The 26514-nt window shown below is 39.7% G+C and overlaps 1 protein-coding gene across 4 annotated transcripts in view; it reads left to right on the plus strand.

Annotated features, from left to right (window-relative positions):
- Nucleotides 1-20181, plus strand: part of MYO5A (myosin VA) — a 197176-nt gene extending 176995 nt beyond the window's left edge. For all 4 annotated transcript variants that reach the window (XM_015097035.4, XM_015097038.4, XM_015097039.4 and 1 more), the window contains 8 exons: nt 2433-2579; nt 4617-4771; nt 6757-6846; nt 8426-8576; nt 9749-10031; nt 11281-11455; nt 13475-13555; nt 13831-20181. In XM_015097035.4, coding sequence (XP_014952521.1) covers nt 2433-2579; nt 4617-4771; nt 6757-6846; nt 8426-8576; nt 9749-10031; nt 11281-11455; nt 13475-13555; nt 13831-13983 — 1235 coding nt within the window. In that variant the 3' untranslated portion in view covers nt 13984-20181. The remainder of the gene's footprint in view (nt 1-2432; nt 2580-4616; nt 4772-6756; nt 6847-8425; nt 8577-9748; nt 10032-11280; nt 11456-13474; nt 13556-13830) is intronic.
- Nucleotides 20182-26514: the final 6333 nt, after the last annotated feature.

The following is a 26514-nucleotide window of genomic DNA, read 5'->3' on the forward strand; positions in this document are numbered from 1 at the left end:
CATTGGGCTAAATGACCCCCAGCATCCCTTGAGTCTTTAAAAACTGTGTGGTATTCTGGCTTCTCTCTTTCAGGCTTTATATTTTCCTGATACTACATAAGGGTTGACATTTTAATTAATATATGATTTGTTAAATAAATCAAGGTTATGTTGAGCTGATAACCTATATTTTATCTGTATTTTTGTAAAGACTCTAATCTCTGACAAGAATTCAAAGACAGAGAAAATTTTAATGAAAACATGGCAGATTTTATCTCTGGCATTTTTGCACAGAACTGAAAATATCTTCTTTAGAGATATTTGAAAGGAAAGTGAAGGTTTCTTTTAAAACATGTAATTTCTTAGTTAAAATATTCACTATATTTCATAAATTCTGAGGCAGACAACTTTTCACATTTTAACATCTGAAATTATGATGTATATTATAGCAGTTGTTAGGTTGTAGTTTAATTGGCAGTATTTTTCCTTCCTTGGTGTTATATAAAATAATACTATATATTGTAATCAAATATGATAAAATTGGTAGGTTTAAAATGTTTTGAGTTATTCAGAGTCCACATATGTGCATTGTTCATAAACTTAATATCAATACATTGAATCTGTTGCCTTCCAGTTTCCCCTCATAGAATTGTTCCTGTGGCTCAAAGCAACTAGTTCATAGATGGCAGGGATTCTATTATTTTGTTTTACATACAGAACATATACAGGAGCTGTGAGGGCCATTGTATGCTGATTCTGAGATCCCCCTGGTGTAGTGTTTAAACTGTCTCCAGAAATAATTTATGTAAAACTAAATAGCTTGAATCTCATATCTCTTGTGAAGATGCATGCATTTTTCCGTTAGTCCTGTGGTTCCAGACTGTATCATACATCTGAAACACTAGGTTATGCAAGATGGCCGCAGCCCTGAGTTGTCCAGTTACAGTATGACGGCTCTTTAGATATCATGATATTGATAGACGGTGGTGCTTTTCAGCGCTGATAGCCCCAGTGTGTGATGCTGCAGCGTGAGGTGGACGAGGAGCCACGAGGCTCTCTGCCACACGAGCAAGAGCGCTGGCAGGTATTGGTGTTCTCTTTGATAACCTTGTGCTGTGAAGCTGGCTTCCCAGAGCTAACACAGGAAATTGCCCAGAGTGACTGGAGAAGCACTACTGATACCTTGTGGACTCAGCAAGATAGAACTTTCTAATGCATCTGATCTGCATTTTGTTTGCCAACAGTCTCTGAACTCAAACTTAATCTGCACTTAAATAGATGTCTTAACTGCTGCTCTTCCTATAGATAAGAGAATTAAAAATGTGCTTGCTAGCATTTAGCTCCACAAACACTGTTGTAACTCTCGTTCCCTTGCATTTCCTAGATGAGATGAAATTGGAGACTTTTAACCCCGAGTTATTTTCTCACAGCTTCCATCAACAATGGTGATTAGTTTTAACATCTGAAAGGGTTGTTCACCAGTGTTTGTACTTTTTTGGTTGCAACTTTGTGGTAGGATTTTTAACACTTTACTACAAACAAACAAACAAAATGAATAAATTTAGGAAATTATTTTAATATTAAATACAGAGGCTTCCCCAGGTGGCCCAATGGTAAAGAATCCTCCTGGTAGTGCGGGAGATATGGGTTCAATCCCTGGGTCTGAAGATCCCTTGGAAAAGGAAATGGCAACCCACTCCAGTATTCTTGCTTGGGAAATCCCATGAACAGAGGAGCCTGGCGGACTATAGTCCGTGGGATCACAAAGAGGCAAACACAACTGAGCACACACAGACACAAACATATTAAATACAGGTTGTTTTATCTGCTCATGGTTTCTTCAAGGAATGAGGGATGCCTCTATAGAATATTGAATTTCCTTCTATGAAATAAAGTCAAATATATTTAGACATTTATGATTGATACTGATGAGTTAACTAAGAAGTGAAGTGAAGTAGCTCAGTCGTATCTGACTCTTTGCAAATCCGTGGACTGTAGCCTACCAGGCTCCTCCCTCCATGGGATTCTCCAGGCAAGAATACTGGAGTGGGTTGCCATTTCCTTCTCCAGGGGATCTTCCCGACCCAGGGATAGAACCCAGGTCTCCCACATTGCAGGCAGACACTGTAACCTCTGAGCCAATTAAGCCACTTACTTTGGGGACATTTAATCTTATTACAAAATAAAATGTATTACAAAAAGATGCTTTTGAATCAAGTAAGATTCTTAATGTTGATAGTAATAAGTACTAGTTGTTGTCAGAGTGACATTAACATGTAATTTTACCATCTATCCATCCAGTTTTACCAAAAAAAATTATTTAAGAAGGGGCAATGAAGTGGCAAATAGGGCAAGTTTCTGTTGTTACAGAGTTCACTTAAAATTAATAGGAACATGAAACCGCTCATCTTTTCTACCTGGAACACATTTTTCTTCTTTTGTTTCTAATGAAGTGGGCCAGATGGAGAACGTATCACCAGGACAGATCATTGATGAACCCATTCGTCCAGTCAACATTCCCAGGAAGGAAAAGGATTTCCAAGGAATGCTGGAATACAAGAAGGAGGATGAGCAAAAACTTGTGAAGAACCTGATTCTGGGCAAGTATTTCCTGTGTGAGATGAAGGGTCTTTCTGGTACGTGTCAGTGGTGGGAGAGATTAGTCACTCATTTATTACATATTCACACTGGTTTCCTTGGTCAGCCTTGCGTGCTGTGTGCAGGACTGCCGCAGCATTCTGACCCCATCATGGCTGTCAGTCACCCTCCAAGGACGCCAGCGAGGACTGCCTATTAGGGTCACGTGAGGTCTTCTCAGCTCCTGTGCCCGTTATAATAACCCAGGAAGCTTTTGAAAAGTGTTGATGTATGTTCCCCCCTGCAGACCAATTACATCAGAATGTCTAGAGGAAAGAACCTGGCCATGTCCCTAGTTCTTTTTTTTTTTTTCGTCTCTCAAGGGATTCTGATGTGTAGCTAGCTGCAGTTGAACACCACTGTCCTAGGCCATTTAAGTCCCTGAGTTTCTCTTGTTCCTTACTTCCCTAGGAAGGGTGTATGGCTAAATATGTCAGGAAAAACAGTTTAATAGTAGGGAAGGAACAGAATTAAGGAAAAGATTCCAGCAGTGGCAAGAGAGGACTGACTGGACAATGGAGATGGGACTAGAAGAAGCCCTTCAGAGCAGCAGAAGGCCTTTGAGTCTGGGTATGAGCCCACTGGCTCTACAAGAAGACTTTTTAGGGGAGCATGGGAAATAGTTCAGGAGTGTATGCAGCCCATAAGTTGTGAGCTCGAAACACTACAACCCTCTCCTTTCAGCCTTTGCAGAGCATTCCTCCCCCCAGGTGCCAGGGTGGCAGCAGTGTGATCGGCATGGTTTAATGTTCCTAGAGTTCGCGGTGTTAAACTTAGAACTATATGTAGATGCAGAGGCGCTTAGGTTTCAGTGTGATCTTCATTTTGAAAAAATGGTAAGAAGCCACTGGTTTTTAAGCATAGAATTAAAAAAGATTCATTAATTCAGTAAACGTTTGGGGCATTCCTACTGTGTGCTAAGCATTTTCTAGGTATTGGGTAATGAACAAAGTCTCTATTCTCAAAGAGTTTATATTCCATGGGGTGGGGGGAGGTAGATAAAAACAAAAAAGGGGATGAGAAAAATAAACGGTGAAGGCAGGTGTACGAATTTATATAAAGTTGTTAGGAAGGGCCTCTTTGACGAGGTGATCTCCTTTGGACAGAGACCAAAGGAAGTAAGGAAGCAAGTCCTGCTGATAGCTGAGAAAAGAACATTCCAGACAGAAAGCCTTGGGGTGGGCACATGCCTGGTGTCTTCACCCAGCAGCAAGGAGACCCATTTAATGGAGGAGCACAGTGAGCTGGAAAGGGGAGGAGGCCAGATCACACAGCCATGGTGAGGATTTCGGGTTTTACAAATGAATGAGATGAGAAGCTACTTGGAAGGTTTTCAGAACAAGTGTGACATGATCTGACTACATTTTCTTATAGAATTACTCTGGTTGTTATGTGGAAAGTGTACTACTGAGGAGCCAGGTGTGAGTCAGGGAGACCAGTTGGGAAGCTCTCACCGGGATCCAGGAGAAGATGGTGGTGGCCTAGACTAGGGGAGCTGGCAGAGAAGTAGCAGGATTGTTCTGGACATGTCTTATGTGTAGAGCCAACAGGATTTGTTGTTAGATTAGATGTGTGATGTGAGAGAAGAAAAGAAGACAAAGATGATGACAAGGTTTATATCCTGAGAAACTAGAAGGCATAGACTGCCACTTACTGAGATGGGACAACTCCTGGAAGAGCAGGTTCCATGGGGGATGGGCTTTGTGGGACAGGCCTGAGCAGAGATGTCAAAAGCCACTTGTTGCATGAGCCTAGATTCAAAGGAAAAGTCAGGGCAGAAGATAGACATTTGAGAGTTGTCATTGTGTAAGCAACTAAGAATCTCGTGTCCCTACAGTCAAGAAATCCTCTATTCTAAAATATGCTTTTTTAAAAACATGACCTATTCATCCTGAATGATTGAACTGTTACATGAGAACTGTGCTTTTATATCTCAAAAAGCATTCCTTATGAAGACTTTCAAAGTTATGTAAGACTGTTTTTCTTCTTTTCTCTTTTAGAGCTGAAGCCACGTGGTGTGGCAGTCAATTTGATTCCAGGGTTACCAGCGTATATCTTGTTTATGTGTGTTCGGCATGCTGACTACCTGAATGATGACCAGAAAGTAAGGTCGTTGCTAACATCAACAATTAACAGCATCAAGAAAGTACTGAAGGTTAGTTCATGTTCAGCAAGTCTCTCATAATGAATATTAATGATGACAGGGTCTCTACAGAGGTGTTTTTCCATCCTTAGACATAAGCTAAGTTGCCAATTGTGGCCACATTTTAGTCTTAACTGATACCTTCCATTATAGGAAATATTCATTATGTAATGTGTCTGTGTGCTTTCTTTCAAAACAGGGCTCAGATTAAACAATAATCAAAATTAATTCTATATACTTACATTTAGCTGTGAAGTAAACCAAATTTCTTCATAGAAATAGTCTGCTTTGAGGTCTGTCTTAGAACTAAATTAAAAATACTACTTAGTGAAGTTCATATATACAGGGAATATGATGCTATAGTTAAAATAGGTGTTTAAAATATTTAGTGACTGAAGCAACTTAGCAGCAGCGGCGGCAGCAGCCCATTCATATAAAAAGCTGTCTGATAAAATATTTAAAATTCTCTTCTGACTTTTCTTCCCATTATTCTCCAGCTCACTCCATAATTTTCCTTGTTACCTGAAATGCCTGGTTTCATGTGAGCAGCAACACATAGATACTAATCAGAGAGGAAACACTTGGAAAAGGCAGCGAAGTTACATAATAGAACAGAAAGCCCTACATAACTCAGTAATCACTGAGTCACGTTGCATAATCATCCTTTTGACAACCTAGAAAAACGGTGAACGTTATTCTTAGTTTTAACCATTTTTCAGTGCACAGTTCTGTGGCATTAAGTACATTCATATTGTTGTATAACCGTCACCATCATCATCTCCAGAACTTTTTCATCTTCCCCAGCTGAAACTGCACCCACTAAACACTCTGCCCCAGCCCTGGTCATAACTTTTAATGCCAGTTCTCAATCCCTACTGCACAGATACTCTATGTGGTTACATTCTGCAGTGGTTACTAAAGTGTGGAGTTTCTAAATATGTTAACATTCAAAAACTGATGAATGTCTTCTGAATGGAGCTCATGTAATTTCTGGTATTGATGGTATACTGCATCTATTAGACTATGAATTTTACTACTTCTTAAGTTAACGCCTATGAAGACAGCAAAACCAAATCATGAAGTTTTCTCCCTCTCATCTTAATTACAAGAAGAAGTTTATCTAATTTGACTAATTATTGTACCAGATTGTTTAAAGATTTAAAATGAGTAGCTACTTGGAACTTCCCTGGTGGTTAAGACTTCCGCTTTCCAATGGTTAAGAGTTCACCTTCCAATGCAGAGGGTGTGGGTTTGATCCCTGGTCAGGGACCAAAGATCCCACATGCCTTGTAGTAGAAAAACCAGAACATAAAACAGAAGCAATATTGTAATGAATTCAATAAAGACTTCAGAAAAAAATAAAATAATTTAAAAATGTAAAAAGCGTAGATTCTTGAACATAGCACTCTTTTGGAACATCCTTTTTTTAAATTGAAGTCCATTTGTCTCGTGTCCTGTTTTGATTTAGAGCTGTTGTTTGGCATGTGGCCCAGGACTGATGAAAAGCCAGACTGTCCAGTGCTCCACACAGGACTCCCTCCATCCCATGTCTGATTCACTCCTCAGAAATTGTATCTTAATCACTGACAAGATTTTTAACCTAATCTGGGTTTTAGTGCTTCACAGTGCTTGTGATTCTCTTCTGTACCTTTAGTCCTTTCTTATTCCCTTCAGTAACCCCCAGGGAAGTAAGTTTGGGTAAGCTAGATTTGGTGGATTGTTTTCTGCCTAAAGGGACTAGTAAGCTAATATCAACGGAATGAATGGGCATCACTTTCTAATGGCAAGAAAACAGATGCCAAGCAAGGTAACAACTAATGAATTCAGTGGTTGAATTCTGTAGCAGCAACATGAGGCTTTACAACTGTAATGTGACTGATTTTTATAATTGTTGTTAACGGTAAGTGAAGGAAACGGGCCTTCTGGTATCGATTCAGTTTTTTCAGGCTTTTGTTTCCATAAGGAAAAAACTAATTTAGGCTTGTTCTCTCTTTTAGAAAAGAGGTGATGATTTTGAAACCGTCTCCTTTTGGCTTTCCAACACATGCCGATTTTTGCACTGTTTAAAGCAGTACAGTGGAGAAGAGGTGAGAAAACCTTGATTACAAAACCGGCATGCTATACTTTATTTGAACTTTTTAAGGAAAAGATTTAAAGCACAAAATGTTTAGTCACTTGTTAATTTAGAAACCTGAATTCAGAAGTGGCTTAACAGCTTATAGGTCTATTTGACATTCATTATTTCTGAAACTGACTTGGGAAGTGGCGTAGTTTCTTCGCTCTGAGAGTTTGTATTATGAGAAAGCACAGCAGAAATAAAATGAGCATTGGTCATTGAATAGTTATTGCACTGAAACTTTTTGTTAAGATGTGAAAATGGGGTTTTCAAGGATTGATATATGGAGCTATTTAAAGAAATGAATCAATTTTAGCTTTCTATAATACATTAAAAGTGATCATGTTAAAAGATATCTCAAGACTTTTTCAAAAATATATTTTGCTTTTGCTTATAGTGATGTGTTCATCAGTTAGTTGATAGACTTCCTGCTTCAAAACTATGTATTTATAATTATTATTTATTAATGGCTACATAGTATATATCAGACATCACCCACTATATATTATGTTGTTTAATTCTTACATCTCTTTGAGGTCGGAATTCTAACCCAGTTTTACAGAGGAAGAAACTAAGGCTCAAAGCAGTTCATCACTTTGCCCATGTCCTCTCAGACATAAGGAGCTGAGCTAGGATTTTGGGTCTGCCCACCTTCAAGAGCTTGTGCCCATAAATGCTGCCCTTCATGCCTCCCCATCCTTTGCTGTCAGGACAGGCAGAGAAGCTGAGCAGTGGCCACTTTCTGAGCACTCACAGGCTTGGAGCAGAAGACTGTCCTGGCAAATGATGGGAAATACAGTATGAATAAGACATGGCCCCTGAGCAGGTGGGACTGACAGACCAGAATCCCTCAGAGGGCCTGTTAACTGTCCTGTCAGTCCCCAGTTCTAGACCATGTTGTCAAGTAAGTTGTCGAGGGGCAGATTCTTGAGTGCGGCCAGAATCCATCACGTAGGCAAAAGTACCTGCCTGTACAGTTGGCTTTCCGTGTTACCACATACCATCAAAAGATTCCGTTCTAAGCTTGGACTGAGAAGCCTGTATGAATACCATGAAATATAATTAAGGAAAAGTTTTTATTTATTCACCAGTCTCTGTAGAAATGACCAGTTTTAAGAAAATTATGTATGTCTTTCAGGTTCGGAATTTATAAATAAGACTTTAGTGAACTGAAGTTAAGAAATTGGTATTTTACATAATTTAGTGTTTGGCAGTAAACCAGCTGTTTCATAAGTGAAAACACTCATTAATTTTTTTTTTCAAATTGAGTTCCCCTATCTCATTTCATTGACATTGCTGGTGGAAAGGCTTAAATGCTAGACTGCCAAGTTTAGATATTATTCAAATGCTAGTAAGAAGTGGAAGCAGGGATGTGATAGAAACAAACATGCAGAATTTGGGAAGGATTATCCTGGCACTTATGTGGAGGTTGGATGGGAACTCTTAGGAGAAAGGTGAAAAAGAGCATGAGGATGTTGATCAAATGAGAGTTAAACAGACAGGAGACATTTTATTTCATGTTTGTCATTAACTCTGCATTATGGCTCTAGGGCTTTATGAAACACAACACCTCTCGCCAGAATGAACACTGCCTCACCAATTTTGACTTGGCTGAGTACCGGCAGGTGCTCAGTGACTTGGCAATTCAGATCTACCAGCAGCTCGTGCGGGTGTTAGAGAACATCCTTCAGCCGATGATCGGTAAGTCCAGGGCATTGCTGACATCCAGGTCTGTCTCGTGGCACATGTGTCAGAGCATGTATTCATGTGGAGGAGATAAAACAGTAAGACTCAGTCTCAAAATTAGCTGAGGAATCTCAGAACCGCAGCCATGACTAACTGGGACACATCAAAATCCCTGCTTCTACGTGATGGAAATGGCAGGATCTATTAATAGTTTCCCTCTCTAATGTGTAATGCCTCTCTCTTAAGATTGGGTTATGCTTTATATCCAGCAACAGACCTCAGACCTTATCCAGTTTTCAAAAACAAAAATACCTGAAATTTTCATCGCGGACACTACTGCAGAGAACTTTCTAGGGACCCAGCTAAAACTAAAGAGACTAAGAAGGGTTTGCAGATTACCTGATAGGCTATAGTAACAGGGCTGGAAAGGTACCATGGCAACAAGAACAGGTCTCAGACACTCCATGCTGAGTTGTTCATCTCATGGCCCCTGTAGAATCATTAAAGGCAATTTGGTTTAAAGTTGCAGTTTCTCTTGGATGAGCAACTGATCAGTGTGTGTGTCTATGTATATGAGATTCCGTGTACCTCTCTTTATATGTGTGCACTCACTCTGGGTATGTATGTACGTATCATGCTACCTATATTCCTTTGGAAATTGTAGCAGGTGTGAAACTGGAATTAGAGGGCATGTAAAAATTGCAGGCTGCTGATTTTGTGCAAAGCTGTTGAGGGAAACTCAGGGCAAGGAAGGGCCCAGCTCTCCAGCCCCATGTGACTGCCCTCTCCCAAGACCACTGCCTGGTATCCTGCTTTTCTTACTACTTGATTTGTTTGCTTCTGAGGCTCGATATTACTGGAGAATACTTATCTTCTCCCTAATTGCCTCTCTCTTAAAAACCTCTCTCTCAAAAATCCTCCCAAGAAACTTTACACATGTGCTATTAAGACTACTGTTTCATATTTTAGAAAATAATCCATTAAAATTTCATGGTAAATTTTTGCATTTAAGGATAATTATTTCATTAAGTTTAAAATCCAGATGCCTTTTTACTTGTAGTTCCTCTCCCCTCTAGTTTGATGCTCAAATCATTTTCCTAAATTGTGTGTGTGTGTGTGCACGCGTGCGTGTGCGTGTGCGTGTGTTTCCATCAGAATCTTCTTTGACGTATGAACTTCTCCCTTAGTCTCCGGAATGCTGGAGCATGAAACCATTCAGGGTGTCTCTGGGGTGAAGCCCACAGGGCTAAGAAAGCGAACCTCCAGCATCGCTGACGAGGGCACCTACACACTGGACTCCATCCTGCGGCAGCTCAACTCCTTCCACTCGGTCATGTGTCAGCACGGCATGGACCCCGAACTGATCAAGCAGGTGGTCAAGCAGATGTTCTACATCGTGGGGGCCGTCACCCTCAACAACCTCCTCTTGCGGAAGGACATGTGCTCCTGGAGTAAAGGCATGCAGATCAGGTGAGCGAACTCCAATACCCGTCATGGCCTTCTCGGGCTGCCTAACTGTGTGCTGGGCCTCACATGAGGTCCGGGCACCTGACGTCTGAAACCCCCCAGGTGAGCAGTAAGGGCAGACCAGGCATGGAGCAGCTTCCTCCTGCCTAACTGAACTTCCTCCACTGTCATTCGTGGTTGCTCCCAGCATTCCTTCAGCCACTGCTTGTTGGAACCCGGCTCCATGTAGAGTTAACTCATTTGAGGGAGTAAATCTTTTACTGATGTTTGAAGTATGCCCCTCTCAGTTTTAAGAAAAGCTCCACTCAGTTTTGTCCAACTGCTCCTTAGCATTACCTTATTAACATAATAGAATTATTTTTTGGCAAATAATTTATTTTAAAACAGCTAGAAAATTCACCAAGAGAGGGGGAAAGTATTTCTCCTATGAAAGTCTATAGTTACTCAATCTTAGGAAATTTGACCTTTCCAAATTTTCCGTTCTGACTCGTGTTCACTGTAGACAGCAGTCAGAAGGTAATGCCTTCCACTCAGGTCATTGAACGTATTTCTCTGCAAGCTCTGTTTATACCTGCAAGCCCCTCTTTGCCTGATTACTAAGTCCTGACTGTGGATGCTTTTATCCGACTCCTGTTTCGCAAACCACTGTCACTTGATTGGCCACCTCTTAAAACCTCAGCATCTGTCTAGTTTCTGTGTCTCTCTCCATATTTTCTGTTTGCCTCTTCCTCTGCCCCGACTTGCCCTTCTTGCCTACATCCCTAAACTTCCTCAGGCCACTACCTCCATCATCCAGGCTCTTCTCTGAAAAGGGTCAGAGCACAGGGTCTAGGTGGGGATCTTATTATATTCACTAGCTTGGAGTTTGATGTAGAAACAGAGAGTAATTAGAGGATTATCAGTTCTCTCCTTTCAAGTTGTAAAAAGCTGGAAGATGTTTTCTGCTCTGCTGTTTAATAATGACACAACCATACTATGTGTTCTATTTTTTTTTAAGCACACTTTATTTTATAACTTGCTATTATGGCTTCATTTCTGTCTTTCATTAAAGAGAATTATAGTCTCTAGAATAATACTCATATAATTATGATTATAAACCTGATTATTTATAGTGATAAAATTTTAAGCACAGTCAATGATTTAAAAAACAGAATTCAACAGAAATTCCTAACAAAGCCATGCACAGAAAAATTAAGACATTTATGATAACATTTGGTAAATTTGCATCCCCCTCAACCCTTTTTTGACATAGGTACAATGTCAGTCAACTAGAAGAATGGCTGCGTGACAAGAATTTGATGAACAGTGGGGCTAAGGAAACCCTGGAGCCTCTCATTCAGGCTGCTCAGCTTTTGCAAGTGAAAAAGAAAACAGATGATGACGCAGAAGCCATTTGTTCCATGTGCAATGCTTTAACTACTGCCCAGGTAAGGCAACTTTCCCTATTATAAAATTCATCAAAGGTAACATTTAGGGAAGTCACGAAGGCTTCTAGCTATTGTTCTTGTCTCTGAGCTAACTTCATCTGTGTCAGAGATGATATATATCAGTACTGTAGATCTTGAGGACAGGTGATTTTACCACAAGTTATATTTCAATATTGTCACACTCATGCACATACAACATTCAGTAAATATTTATCCATTCTCTACACTGTTCTGTGTAACGTACCAGCCACTCAGATAAAACCAGGAACAAGGCAAAGTTTCTGTTTTTATGGGGTATACATTCTATACATCCTATGGAGCTTGAACTCCAAAGAGTCTTGTATATTATTTAATTGAATGATTTTTTAGACTTATCTATTTAAGACAGATAATTCTCTTTTAATTGAAATGTAGTTGATGTATAATATGATGTTAGTCTCAGGTATACTACTCAGCGGTTTGACATTTGTATACATTATGAAATGATAACCATAAGTCTAGCAACCATATGTCCCCATATAAGATTATTATAATATTATAAACCATATTCCTTATGTTGTAGATTGTATCCTCATGCTTTATTTACTTTATAACTAGAGGTTTGTACCTCTTAATCCCTTCATCTATTTTGAACACCCCCATGTCCCTCCCCTCTGGCAACCGTTTGTTCTCAGTATCACTTAAGTTGTCCCAGAGGTCTCTTAAAACCATCCTTATTTCTTTTTATTCTTTTTTCTATAAAGTTTCAGTGATTTGATTTACACTACTGTCTTCCACCTCACATTCACTCCCTTGTATCATTTAGTCTACTGTTGATGCCTTCCAGTCTTTTTTAATTTCAGTTATTGTATTATTCAGCTTTTTCTGGCTCTGTATATTTTCTAACTCTTTGTGAATTCATCCCTACTTCCCCTGAGTACAGTGAGCATGTTTATGATCATAACCTTGTACTCTTTATCAGGTAGATTGCTCATCTCCACTTCATTAAGTACTTCTGAGGTTATGTCTCATCCCTTTGGTTGAAACATATTCCTGTCTTCTCATTTTTCCCCATTTTTTTCTATTTTTTTCTATGCATTAAGTGAGCTGGTTACATTTCCCAATCTTAAAGAAGTGGCCTTATATAGGAAACATCCTGTGGGGCTCAGAAACATGCTGCCCTCTGGTTGCCAGAGTTCTGTGCCCAGGGGTACCCCCTGTGTGGGCTGTATAGGCCCTTCTGTTGTGACAGTGGTTCTACTGTGGGCTCCCTAGTGGGCAGGGTTGGCCCCTGGCCTGGTCGGCTGCCCCACCTTGCTCCCTTTGGTTTCTGCTGCCCCATGTTTTGGTGGGACCAGCTCCTAGCACAGCTGGCCACAGGGCTAGGGAAACCCAGGGCTGGTGCTAGGCCCTTGGTAGGTGGTTAAGCCCTGAGCACTAATAAGCTAGTGGGAGGACTCCAGATGTTGCTGAGGATCAATAATTAATCATTCAGGGAAAGTCTTGAATTTAAGGCAGTGAAAAGATGGGGAGGGCATTGGAGGACAGTGGCCACAGCACGAGGCAGGGCACAGGCATAAACATGCCCACTCTTCTTTTACCTAGTTATTTTTGTGCTGACTTTTGGATTTTTTTTAAATGTTCATCACTTATCTCAAAACGTAGAAATCTTACATAGGCCTTACACATAGAATATATATAGAAAGTAATTAGCTGAATACTCAGGACACTGATAACTGTTGTTACTTTGAGAGAATGAGAGCGTGAGAGTGGGAGTACTTTTACTTTTCATGATTTTTCAAATTTATATTGCTTCTTAAAATGTACAGATATTATATTAATACACTCTTATTGTAAAGATTTAAATAATAAAGGTAAATGTGCCTTCAGAACAGCTCCCTCTCCCATCTTGTCCTAACCAAGCCCTGAGTAGAATTGAAAGCAATAGGCAAAGATCTTTTTCTTTTTCCTGATTAGAGGTACCTGGAATGTATGTATTTGATAATATGCTAAAAATTTTGATCATTTTATTTCTCCCAGATTGTCAAAGTGTTGAATTTGTATACACCGGTTAATGAGTTTGAAGAAAGAGTTTCTGTGTCATTTATTCGTACTATACAGGTAAGATCTCCCAGGCTTCCTTTTGCTTCAGTTTACGAACACAGTCATTTGGATGGAAATTTTATAATTTATTGAAGGATAATGCAGTTTTTGTTATATTATTGTATCATTTTCATAGTGCATTAATTTTTTGATAATAACTTATTGAGGAAATGAAGTGATTTTAAAACAAATATAAACATTTGTCATTCATTGAGGGTTTTTGGTAGAATTTTGTCTAAAAAATAAGTTTATAGATTCAAAGATTGATGTTCTGTTTGTTTTTTTTTCCTCAGATGCGTTTACGAGACAGGAAAGACTCTCCTCAACTACTCATGGATGCAAAACACATCTTTCCTGTCACCTTTCCTTTTAACCCCTCTTCCCTTGCGCTAGAAACTATCCAGATTCCAGCCAGCCTGGGCCTGGGATTCATATCACGCGTCTGAAAGTGATATCAAGGCAAATATTGACAATACATTTCTTGCCTGAAATAAGAACCCATTATTTCAAGTGAGCTACTGAAAACACATTTTAAAAGATAGTACTTATTATCTCCCAAATAAGGGATTATTGACTAGAACTGCCCCTAGAATACTTTTCATCATCTTGGAAAGAAAGATAGGTTCCTTTGTGCCGTGTTACCTTCATAACAGCACTTGTCCTTGGTCAGTTAGGTGTCTGCCATTGACGTGCAGGTGAATGATGGAAGAAAACAAAAAAAAAATGTGTCTTCAGCTGCCAGCATTTATTTTAAATCCTTATCACTGCATCTAAATGATATAAAAAACCTGAATTCCAGATATGAATATAAGCTGTTGTTAAGAAGGCACCATCAAGGAACCTCCTGTGTGCTAACCAGAAGAACTGAAAGAAAAATCACCACCGAGTACATATTATACCAGCTTAGGAATCAATTATGTTGATAATGTCAAACTGGAACAAACAAATAAACTGACATTATGTAAAGTAACTGGATAAGTAGCTCCCTTCTATGTGTCACTATGATGTAGAGATATTAAGAGAATGTTGGTTTGCTTAGAGCATGGAAGTCCATTTGTACTGTAGTTTACTGAGCATTTTAAATTGCTGCTACATACTATGTTCTTTAAAATGTAAGCGATATTCATATTAGGCACTACAACAATAAGCTTCTCTTTTATCAACTCTGTTTACAGTCCAATCAGATTAGTTTTAACTGGATTACATGCACATATCTACAGATTCACCTGCACAAGTAGCAGACACTGGGAAGTCATGTAGTAATATGACACAGCGTTTGACATTTAGGGATAGGACTAGGCAAAGTGGTTATCGTTGATGTCATTTATTCAGGATGTGTTATATTGATGTGCTCATTAACTTTCCCTGGGTGATATCACATCAGGGTACAGTGTTCTGTGAAGTGACTTATTTTTGGTTACCAGATCTGATTCCTGCAGTGCATATTTTCAACCCTGACAGGTTTTCTTTCTTCTTAATTTATTAAGAATTAATCTCACTATCTAGAGAGGATTGTCAGAATATTCGTGATTCAGGTCTTGAAATCTTGATTCTTTTATAAATTATGCAAGATAAAGTATATAATAAATAATTGATTCCATTTTTTAGGCTTTGCAACTTCTATAAATGTTCTCAGTACCACTAGATATTTTAAAGAGCATCATATTAGAAATACTTTGACCTATATAAAAATATAAGGAGATTGCTGAATTTTACAGAGGACTTGGTTTAATAAGACCCAGATTCTATAAGTTTTCATTCAGACATTCTAAGTAAACATATTCTCCATTTGTCCCACAAATGTTTCAGATTGTACAAAAGCAAATTCTTAGCTTTCACTAGAAACTCTGGTTCAGAATTACAATCATAGATTTGTATAAATTAACTGTTAGATAATCTATAAAATATGTGCAATATTATTAATGGAAGTAAAACATTTTCAAATCAGTGATAAAGATTGTTATTAAAAGATAAATACTGTCTGTTAACTTATTTGAGCCTCAGATTCCTCATTTATACAGTAAGAGTGTTAGACAGCCAGTTCCTAAGGTCCCTTCCACTTCTGAAGTTCTCTGCTTGGAGTGCGTGGACCACAGAGAAGTGAGCTGCAGGTATTCGGTAAGGTAGCCTAGTGTTTGGAGCACGTTAATTTTGAGGGATGAATAAAATGTAAAATTATAGGTTTATGAAGCTATAATTTTCCTTAAATGTGCGTGATTTATAGTCATGCTTTTAGAAATTTAGTTCAGGTAATTTTTATTGAATTGTGTGCTGCTGTATTCAGATTGGATACATTTATTCATTTGCAAAATCAGGCAAAAATGCTACTTCGGATTCTCTCAATTTTCCCAGATGTCAATGTGGTTTTCAATAACTTTTGAAACCACTTAGTTAGTACTGAATGCGTCAGAGTCTAAGAACATAGATGGGACTTGGGTGGGAAAGACGTCCCCTCAAATGCCACTGTGATTGTAGGCTCCCCTACTGAAACCCGGAAATCCTCCCAGGTCCTTTCCCAGGTTAGTCCTGTATAGCATGTTCCACACACACCCTGAGTCATGTCGGGTCTTCAGGCTCACGCTCTAGCTTCCACTGCCACTGCAGCCCTTGTCTTTCCCACAGACAGCTTGTATCCTGAGGCATGTCTAGTCTGGGCCTTTCTCTCTCTCCTGTCTCCCATCTTTCTGCTACAAAGAGCCTCCATTCTACAACCAAGCCACAGGCTCTCCTGTTCAGGGATGGCCGCACAAAGGTTATGCTGTTTCAGGGCTCCAGCTTCCTCCAGGGCCTATCCAAAACCCCAGATGGGGCTCTGAATGAATTTCTCTTAGTGGCCTGAAGATCTTTAGTCGCAACAGAAATACCTTACAACCACAGAACTCCAAATCCTGGTAAGTCATTCTGTGTCCTAGTTTCTTGGAGATTCAACAATATTCTGCTGACTGTGGGTACCCTTGGCCTCTCTGAGGGCTTCTCACCTTTCCCTCTGTCCATTCACACTTTATTACCCAGCCTCAAACAAACCTCTGCCAGCCCTCCCCACCATCCATCCACTCACTTATCCATTCATTCTTTCCCTTCCTTCAGCCATGTCAGGTATCCCCTCAACTGTCTACTCACCTGCTCTGACTATGTTGAAGGCTGTGGGCGGAGTCAGTCTTCAGTTGTCCCGTAGACCTGCCTGAGGACTTCCCTTCAGGCCAATTTTTACATGAGTTCTTACTGTTCCCGCTTCTCTGCAGTACTTCTTAGCATTACCACTAATACGCTTGTTCATAATTCCAACATGACACACTGTAGGAACTCAGAGAAAGAATTCTTTGAGAAAACAATTCACTGTCTCAATAGCCACTTCTCAATAGTCTCTTCCCCCACTCACTTTACATGGAGACTGAGCTCACACCTTGGAAAGCAAACCTGAAAACTTAGAAGCAGTTTCCCTTCTTGTACCTTCTCTCAGGTTAAGGTTTTGCTCTGCCTGAGAGAAACTGTAATGAAGGGGAAAGATGAGCATGGGGTAAAATCCATGACATGTAGCTTCATGGTTCCTTCTGAAGTTGTGAAAATTCCCCGTGCACCTGACACTTCTTTCCTCGATTGCAAAGGTACAAAAATATGTATTCCAAAGCCAACTGAGAGGAGATTTGGGGATTTGGGTCAGTTTGTCTCGTTTGCTTTATTTCATTCCTTTCAATGGATAATTGAAAGTTGCCTCTTTCTGGGTAAGTGATTATGTATAATATAGATCAAAGCTTTTAGTAACACAGTTTAATAATTTATTTGATTAGAATTTCAGTATAGTGGTGGTTGTGAGAAATGTCTTCCCTGGTAACCCTAGGTGAAGGGGCGCTTGGCACCATCCTGAGATGTCCTCATATTCTCTCTCTCTCTCTCTTTTTCTCTTCCACACATACACAGTCTTCAGTAACTTCAACTGTTTAACATAAAACAAAGGAAAAATGTCACCCTTGAAGGTGGCCCTTCAGCCCTCCGAGTGAAAGGGCGTATAGAAACAGCACCTTGTGTCTGGCCATGCTTGACTCCAGCTCCTGTGCTCTGGTACCTCATTGTGTCCTCACAGCAGCCCTGGAAGGTAGGAGGGTCGCTACTGCCATCCTTGTGTGTATGGACACTTGAGACAGAGATAAGGCCAGTGACTTGCCTAACTAAGGCTGCCTAGGTTGCCTAAGCTGTGCCATCATCCCACACTAAGCAGTGGCAGTGAGAGCACATGTGGGGCAGGAGACTTGAGAACGTCCCCAGGTTCCATTTTGTTCCTCCTGGTACCCGTGGGCTGCCCTGGCCTAGAGCACAAGGTGCTCTTTTTCTCTATCAGAGTTGGCTACTGCCCGATGGGAGGTGAATAAATGCTGAGAACCAAGTTCTTTGTGCTGATCACAGGGGGTGCCTTGTGCTTTCCTTCTTGTCATAGTTACCAACTATAACTGGGCTTCCCTTGTGGCCCAGCTGGTAAAGAATCTGCCTGCAATGCGGGAGACCTGGTTTGGGTAGATCGCCTGGATAAGGGAAAGGGTACCCACTCCAGTATTCTGGCCTGGAGAATTCCATGGACTGTATAGTCCATGGGGTTGCAAAAAGTTGGACATGATTGAGTGACTTTCACTTTCACCAACTATGTTTGGCTTTTGTAATAGATCAGTGCCCCACCCCCACCCCCCGGAGGGTGCAGGACTCTGTTCTGGTCATTATTTAGTAGCAGGCTGTCCCAGCCTGACAGGAAATAGAGAGAGCCTCCCAACAGTTAAAAAGAAGGTCACTGTCAACACACAGCCCTCAAAGTCACTATGAGGGCCACCAGGTGAGCTAGCTGAGCAGCCTGGAGAGAACCTGTGGGGACAGGCCAAGTTCCTGGGTCCCTTCTGAGGGCTGTCTACCAGGCAGGCCATACACAAGTCTTTGTGTGTTTGAACATAGCAGTGTGTGCTCGCTGCCAGTGTTGGCTTTGGAGCCAAGAGGTTAGGGAGGCACTGTGCATGCCTAAGGGCATTGATTTCTTCTCAGGCTGTGCTGTGAGGGCCACCTTAACCCCCACTCCCTTCCCTCCTAGAGCTGCCTTAAGTTCTCTGGAACCCCTCCTCTGTCAAGGGAAGTCTTGCCTGGAAAGGTATCTTGCCCTGTTTCTCAAGGTGTGAGGGTGTGGGTGGGCGTGGCCTCCTTTCTTCCTTCCCATTCTGCATGACTCTCCCCTTCCGTTCCTTCTTCCTTTGCTCTCATTTCCAAACAGGTATTGGAACTCTGAGGCAGCAACAACCTCAGAGCCAATGAAATGTAATCTTAGAGAGTGCTTCCTGAGTTTGGGGGCCTCTGTGTTACAAGTACGCAAATGAACGTATGAAAGAAATACAGAGATAATTTAGATTCTTGGTAATTCTTAAATGGCTTGTTTCCCACTGAACTGACATTTTCTTAGGCTAAAGGGTATAATTGTAAACCCTTTCATAGACATTCATTAAAAAATTTTTTAAGAACTCTTTACCCATATCAAAACTGGAGTGAAAATAGGAAACAGTGCTATAATTCTAATTCATTGTATTACCCTAAATTAAGTCAAACTGAGATTACAATAGATGTCTCAATAGATCAGAAACTGGAAAGCACTATGGAAAATATCTGCCAAAATACATTTTATACATTTTTTATTTTATAATTTGGTCTAGTTAAAATGCTCATTAGCTCAATTTAATGGGTGTTACTAGATTCATTAAGATGTCTAAATATGAATACCATTTCCTCAGTATTATAATGTTGCTTGAAATATTTGACAGAAAACATTTCTTTTTAGAAAAATGTTTTTTGAATTGAAGTTTGTATGTACAATTCAATGCTTAGTAAGTCAGTATACATTTTCATGACATTTTTCAGAGTCAATAGTTTTAAATATCTTATTGTTATTATATGTTATAAAAACTTAGCCTACATTTCAGGCTCTCTACAACACTTGAGCCATTTAATTTTTCCAACATATGCTGAATTTTTCCTTCAAATGTGGATATATGTGTTATAATTTATGATCCTAATTGTGAATTTTTGTGGAACCCAGGAGTTATGTTGATTTTCTTGTGTCCTTGGAGAATTTAAGTTGCTCTAACAGTGTTGCATAGAAATGAGCTTATGACATTTAATATATTGTATTTTAATTACTAACTTCAATTGTCAACTTACTGTGAAATGGATAACTACCATGGCATTGAACATTACAGTTTTTCTTTTTCCTTGTTGGTCTAGAAAAGGAATTCTACTTTGACCTACATGGAAAAACATGATCTAGTTAATCTTTGAAAAGTTCTTAGGTGAAATATTCCTCCATGAAAAAGGAAGCAAAAGTGCTGAGAAGTGAAAGGCAATATCAAACAACACTAGTTTTAAACTAAACCCACCCCAGCATATCTCACATGAAATTTTTAAAAATAAGTTAATAATGCACTTCATGTCAACAAAAGCCTTTGAAACATGGGTTTTCACTAGATATCACCTAGTGCTAAGATGAAAACCAAAACAATATCAGATAGACATTTATGCTCAAAATTTGTAGTTGTCTGATGTTGTACTTAGTAAATGTGTCATTAATGCTGTATTCTCCTAGCTATTAAAGAAAATTGTTCAAATAAAGATATGGATGTAAAGGATTTTTGTTAGTGTCATAAATAAACCCACATCACATACACCAACATAGATCACATTTGGGGCCATGAAACACACCTATAAAATTTAAAAGACTAACACTAAAAATCAATGACAGAAAGACAGCTGGAAAATCCCCAAATACTTGGAGATTAAACAAGTTCTAAATAAACATGGATCAAAGAAGAAATCTAGAGAAATTTTAAAATATTTTGAACTAAATATTAGTGAAAATACAGGTTAAAAATAAATCTATATACAAAAACAGAAACAGACTCATAGACAAAGAAAACAAACTTCAAAAAAAGAAAAATTTCTGTTTCAGTTCAGTTCAGTAGCTCAGTCATGTCCAACTCTTCGTGACCCCATGAACCTCAGCATGCCAGGACTCCCTGTCCATCATCAGCTCCCGGAGTTCACTCAAACTCATGTCCATTGAGTCAGTGATGCCATCCAACCATCTCATCCTCTGTCATCCCCTTCTCCTCTTGCCCTCAATCTTCCCAGCATCAGGGTCTTTTCAGATGAGTCAGTTCTTTGCATCAGGTGGCTAAGTATTGGAGTTTCAGCCTCAGCATCAGTACTTCCAATGAACACCCAGGACCAATCTCCTTTAGGATGTACTGGTTGGATCTCCTTGCAGTCCAATGGACTCTCAAGAGTCTTCTCCAACACCACAGTTCTAAAGCATCAATTCTTCAGTACTCAGCGTTCTTTATAGTCCAACTCTCACATCCATACATGACCACTGGAGAAACCATAGCCTTGACTAGACGGTCATGGAAAAAGCAAGAGAGTTCCAGAAAACATCTATTTCTGCTTTATTGACTAGGCCAAAGCCTTTGACTGTGTGGATCACAATAAACTGTGGAAAATTCTGAAAGAGATGGGAATACCAGACCACCGGACCCGCCTCTTGAGAAATCTGTATGCAGGTCAGGAAGCAACAGTTAGAACTGGACATGGAACAACAGACTGGTTCCAAATAGGAGAAGGAGTACATCAAGGCTGTATATTGTCACCCTGCTTATTTAACTTGTATGCAGAGTACATCATGAGAAACGCTGGGCTGGAAGAAACACAAGCTGGAATCAAGATTGCCAGGAGAAATATCAATAATCTCAGATATGCAGATGACACCACCCTTATGGCAGAAAGTGAAGAGGAACTAAAAAGCCTCTTGATGAAAGTGAAAGAGGAGAGTGAAAAAGTTGGCTTAAAGCTCAACATTCAGAAAACGAAGATCATGGCATCCGGTCCCATCACTTCATGGAAAATAGATGGGGAAACAGTGGAAACAGTGTCAGACTTTATTTTTGGGGGGTTCCAAAATCACTGCAGATGGTGATTGCAGCCATGAAATTAAAAGACGCTTGCTCCTTGGGAGGAAAGTTATGACCAACCTAGATAGTATATTCAAAAGCAGAGATATTACTTTGTCAACAAAGGTCCGTCTAGTCAAGTTTATGGTTTTTCCAGTGGTCATGTATGGATGTGAGAGTTGGACTATAAAGAAAGCTGAGCGCCGAAGAATTGATGCTTTTGAACTGTGGTGCTGGAGAAGACTCTTGAGAGTCCATTGGACTGCAAGGATATCCAACCAGTCCATTCTGAAGGAGATCAGTCCTGGGTGTTCTTTGGAAGGAATGATGCTAAAGCTGAAACTCCAGTACTTTGGCCACCTCATGCAAAGAGTTGACTCATTGGAAAAGACCCTGATCCTGGGAGGGATTGGGGGCAGGAGGAGAAGGGGATGACAGTGGATGAGATGGCTGGATGGCATCACCGACTCGATGCACATGAATTTGTGTGAACTCCAGGAGTTGGTGATGGACAGGGAGGCCTGGTGTGCTGCGATTCATGGGGTTGCAAAGAATCGGACACACTGAGTGACTGAACTGAACTGGACTGAAGGCTTTTAAATCAAATTTACTACATGTGCATGGGGAAACCACATAAATATGAAGAATTTCAAAGAAGTATACATATATTCTGAAATGTGGCAAAGAGGTCATATATTCTGGACTAAGTCTCAAAGTCCCCTTGATACTTCAAAGGGAAGTAAGGTAATTTCAGGAAGATAATATTGTTTGGTAAACAAATATTTGCTGGCAATGGGACACAGAGAAGATCCTGAGCCTGCTTGTTTTCAGCTGAAAATAATCCACATGCCAGAGTAAGCAAGCACATCTTGGAGTGGTGTGTGCCCTGAGCCTCATCATCACAAAATGAAACAACCCAAATACTTAGTAAGAGAATGAATCCAAGTCACAGCATTAGAGTTACACCTGGTGTCTGCCTTCCTTTTGGGCTTCCCTTGTGGCTCAGCTGGTAAAGAATCTGCCTGCAAAGAATCTGCCTGCAATGCAGGAGACCTGGGTTTGATCCCTGGGTTAGGAAGATCCCCTGGAGAAGGGAAAGGCTACCCACTCCAGCATTCTGGCCTGGAGAAATCCAATGGACTGTATATATTCCATGGAGTTGCAAAGAGTTGGACATGACTGAATGACTTTCACTTTCAAGAGAATGAATCAATAAACTGTAGAATATTTATACAATGGAATATTATATAGCAACAAAAATAGTGAACTACAGCTACATGCAGCAGCATAAATAAATGTCATGTAAAAAGCCAAATGCAAAAAGTTACAAACATGATTCCACCTATTAAAAACTTCTAAAATAGGTTAAATCCATACTGATAGAGGTCATAAAAGTGGTTATCTATAAGGGGTAATGGCTTGAAGTCACATGGAAGGTTTAGGGTGTAAGAAATGTTCTGAGTTGAGTGGTGGTTACTTGATTGTGTTGCTGTATTCCATGTATAAGAATATATTGAGATATACACTTATTATTTGTGTACTTTTCTATATATAATTTTATTCTTCAATAAAACTTTTTTACTTACAGAAAAAAGTAGGAATTCTCTGCTGATCCAATGGTTAGGACTCAGCACTTTCACCGTCATTGTCTGGTTTTAATCCTTGGGCGGCGAACTAAAGTTCTACAAGCTGTGTGGTGTGGCTAATAATAATACTAAATTTAAAAGTCAAGAAAAAAGTAATTAGACCTTGAGATTCCTCTCAACTCTGAGGAACCACACAGCTGTCCCTACCCAAATTATGCCTTTTCTTTTTCTTTTATGTTATTTTGGACAATAAGTGTACAGAATTGAATTTGCCATAGTTTTCTTATTTTGGCTCCTATTGTGGTTGGTCCATGTCAAGCCCTTTTTAATATTTTTGGCTTTGCTTTTTGCTTTATCCCCAGTCCCACTTCCCTCAACCTAATAAATATCTACTTTTGTTTATTTAATGGATGACTTTATAATTTATCACCCACACTTTATTTACACATGCTTATATCCATGGATAACATATAGTATTGCAGTTTTTGTGAGTTTAAAATATATATGACTTGTGCTAGCCATCTATTCAGCATTGTTTTTCATATCTAAGTGGTATAGGTAGCTCATGTCCACTCCTACTAGAAGCTGTACAGTTTTATATTGTAAGCACACATGATTTTACTCACTCATCCCCCCTTTTGATGGATATTTAAGTGTTTCCATTTCTTTGATATACAACTGTGTTGTGATGAACATCTACTTAACTGTCTCTCTGGGTGACAATGTGAGACTATGTGAGAAGCTTTTCTGCCTGAATTTATTTTCACTAAATATTCTCAGATTGGTCTCTCGAATAGGAGTATCAGTACAGTCAGTTCTCCATATCCACAGGTTCTGCATCCACAGATTCGACCACCCTCAGATCTAAAATATACATTTTTTTAAAAAATTCCAGAAATTTCCAAAAAAGCAAAGCTTGAATTTCCAGCAGCTGTTTACACAGCATTTTCATTGTATTAGGTATTATAAATAATCTAGAGATGATTTAAAATATATAAGAAGAATATGTATAGGTTATATGAAAATACTATGCCATTATACACAAGGGACTTGAGCAATGTAAGAGTTTGTATCTTTGCGGGTCCTGGGACCAGTCCCCTCTTGGATACCAAGGGATGACTGTGTAGTTCCCACAGCTGTGGGAGCAAAACAGTTCTTGTTTCCTCACATCCTAGGCAACATATGATGTTGTCCAACCTAAACATTGTTCCCAATCATATGGGAGCAAAGTGATATCTTCATTTACATTTCTGTACTAATAAAGTTGACATGTCTTTATATGCTAACCAGCCATTTGAGTATCTCCATACACAAATTGCCTATTCATTTCTGCTACCAATTGTCCAATTTTTAAAACTGGAATTTTCATCTTTTCTTTAACCAATTTACAATAGTTTCTTATATAGTCTAGATATTGTTTTTTTAATTGCAAATATATTTCCTAACCTGTTGCCTTTTTTGTGTGAATGGTGTTCTTTACTGAACAGAAATGTTTCATTTTGATGACCTCAAATCTATAATTTTTCTCTTTTATAGCTCTGCTACTTTGTATCTTAACTCATTCTTTCTTAACCCAACAGTTAAGACATTGCCCCCGCCTTCCTTGGCTTAAGACAGTGCTTAAGACTCTGCCATTCCACTGCCAGGGGCACAGATTTCCACATGCCAAGCACTGCAGAGATACTACTCCTGGTTTTTTTTTTTTTTTCTGGTTTTGCTTTTAGGTTTTAATCATGAATCCATCTGGAGTTTATTTTTGGATGTACTGTTTGCCATCGCTTGCTTTTTCCCCCTATATAATGACCCTTCCATTAAATAATCTCTTCCTTCCCCATCAGGTTCTCTAGGCCACTATATAATGTTGGAGGACTCCGTTCTGTTGCATTACTCATGTATTCATTCCCATCACAGTATCACACAGTTTTAATGGCTTTGTGATATCCCTTAATACAAGGTAGGGCTAATCTCTCCTCTTTGTTCTTTGAGAATTGTCTTAGTTATACACAGACTTTTATTCCATAAAAAATATAAAGTGAAGTTGCTCAGTCATGTCCAACTCAGCGATCCCATGGACTGTAGTCAACCAGGCTCCTCCATCCATGGAATTTCCAGGTAAGAGTACTGAAGTGTGTTGCCATTTCTTTCTCCAGGGGATCTTCCCAACCCAGAGATTGAACACATGTCTCCCGCATTGCAGGCAGACACTTTACCGTCTGAGCCACCAGGGAAGCCCCCCAAAATATAAAACCACTTTGCAATTCTGCAAAAGTCCTGCTGGGATTTTTATTCCAGTTATATTAGGCTTATATATTCATTTGGGTACAACTGACACCTGTTCAGTGGAAGTGAGAAATAGATTTAAAGGACTAGATCTGATACATAGAGTACCTGATGAATTATGGATGGAGGTTCCTGACATTGTACAGAAGACAGGGAGCAAGACCATCCCCATGGAAAAGAAATGCAAAAAAGCAAAATGGCTGTCTGGTGAGGCCTTACAAATAGCTGTGAAAAGAAGAGAAGCGAAAAGCAAAGGAGAAAAGGAAAGATATAAGCATCTGAATGCAGAGTTCCAAACAATAGCAAGGAGAGATAAGAAAGCCTTCCTCAGCGATCAATGCAAAGAAATAGAGGAAAACAATAGAATGGGAAAGACTAGAGATCCCTTTGGGAAAATTAGAGATACCAAGGGAACATTTCGTGCAAAGATAAAGGACAGAAATGGTATGGACCTAACAGAAGCAGAAGGTATTAAGAAGAGGTAGCAAGAATACACAGAAGAATTGTACAAAAAAGATCTTCCCGACCCAGATAATCACGATGGTGTGATCACTCACCTAGAGCCAGACATCCTGGAATGTGAAGTCAAGTGGGCCTTAGGAAGCATCACTACGAACAAAGCTAGTGGAGGTGATGGAATTCCAGTTGAGCTCTTTCAAATCCTGGAAGATGATGCTGTGCAAGTGCTGCACTCAATATGCCAGCAAATTTGGACAACTCAGCAGTGGCCAGAGGACTGGAAAAGGTCAGTTTTCATTCCAATCCCAAAGAAAGGCAATGCCAAAGAATGCTCAAACTACCGGACAACTGCAATTATCTCACAGGCTAGTAAAGTAATGCTCAAAAGTCTCCAAACAGGCCTCAGCAATACGTGAATCGTAAAAGGCAGAGGAACCAGAGATCAAATTGCCAACATCCACTGGATCATGGAAAAGCAAGAGTTCCAGAAAAACATCTATTTCTGCTTTATTGACTATGCCAAATCCTTTGACTGTGTGGATCACAATAAACTGTGGAAAATTCTGAAAGAGATGGGAATACCAGACCACCTGACCCGCCTCTTAAGTAACCTATATGCAGGTCAGGAAGCAACAGAACTGGACATGGAACAGCAGACCAGGTTCCAAATAGGAAAAGGAGTATGTCG

The sequence above is a fragment of the Ovis aries genome, chromosome 7 (assembly GCF_016772045.2).
Source record: "Ovis aries strain OAR_USU_Benz2616 breed Rambouillet chromosome 7, ARS-UI_Ramb_v3.0, whole genome shotgun sequence".
NCBI lineage: Eukaryota > Metazoa > Chordata > Mammalia > Artiodactyla > Bovidae > Ovis > Ovis aries.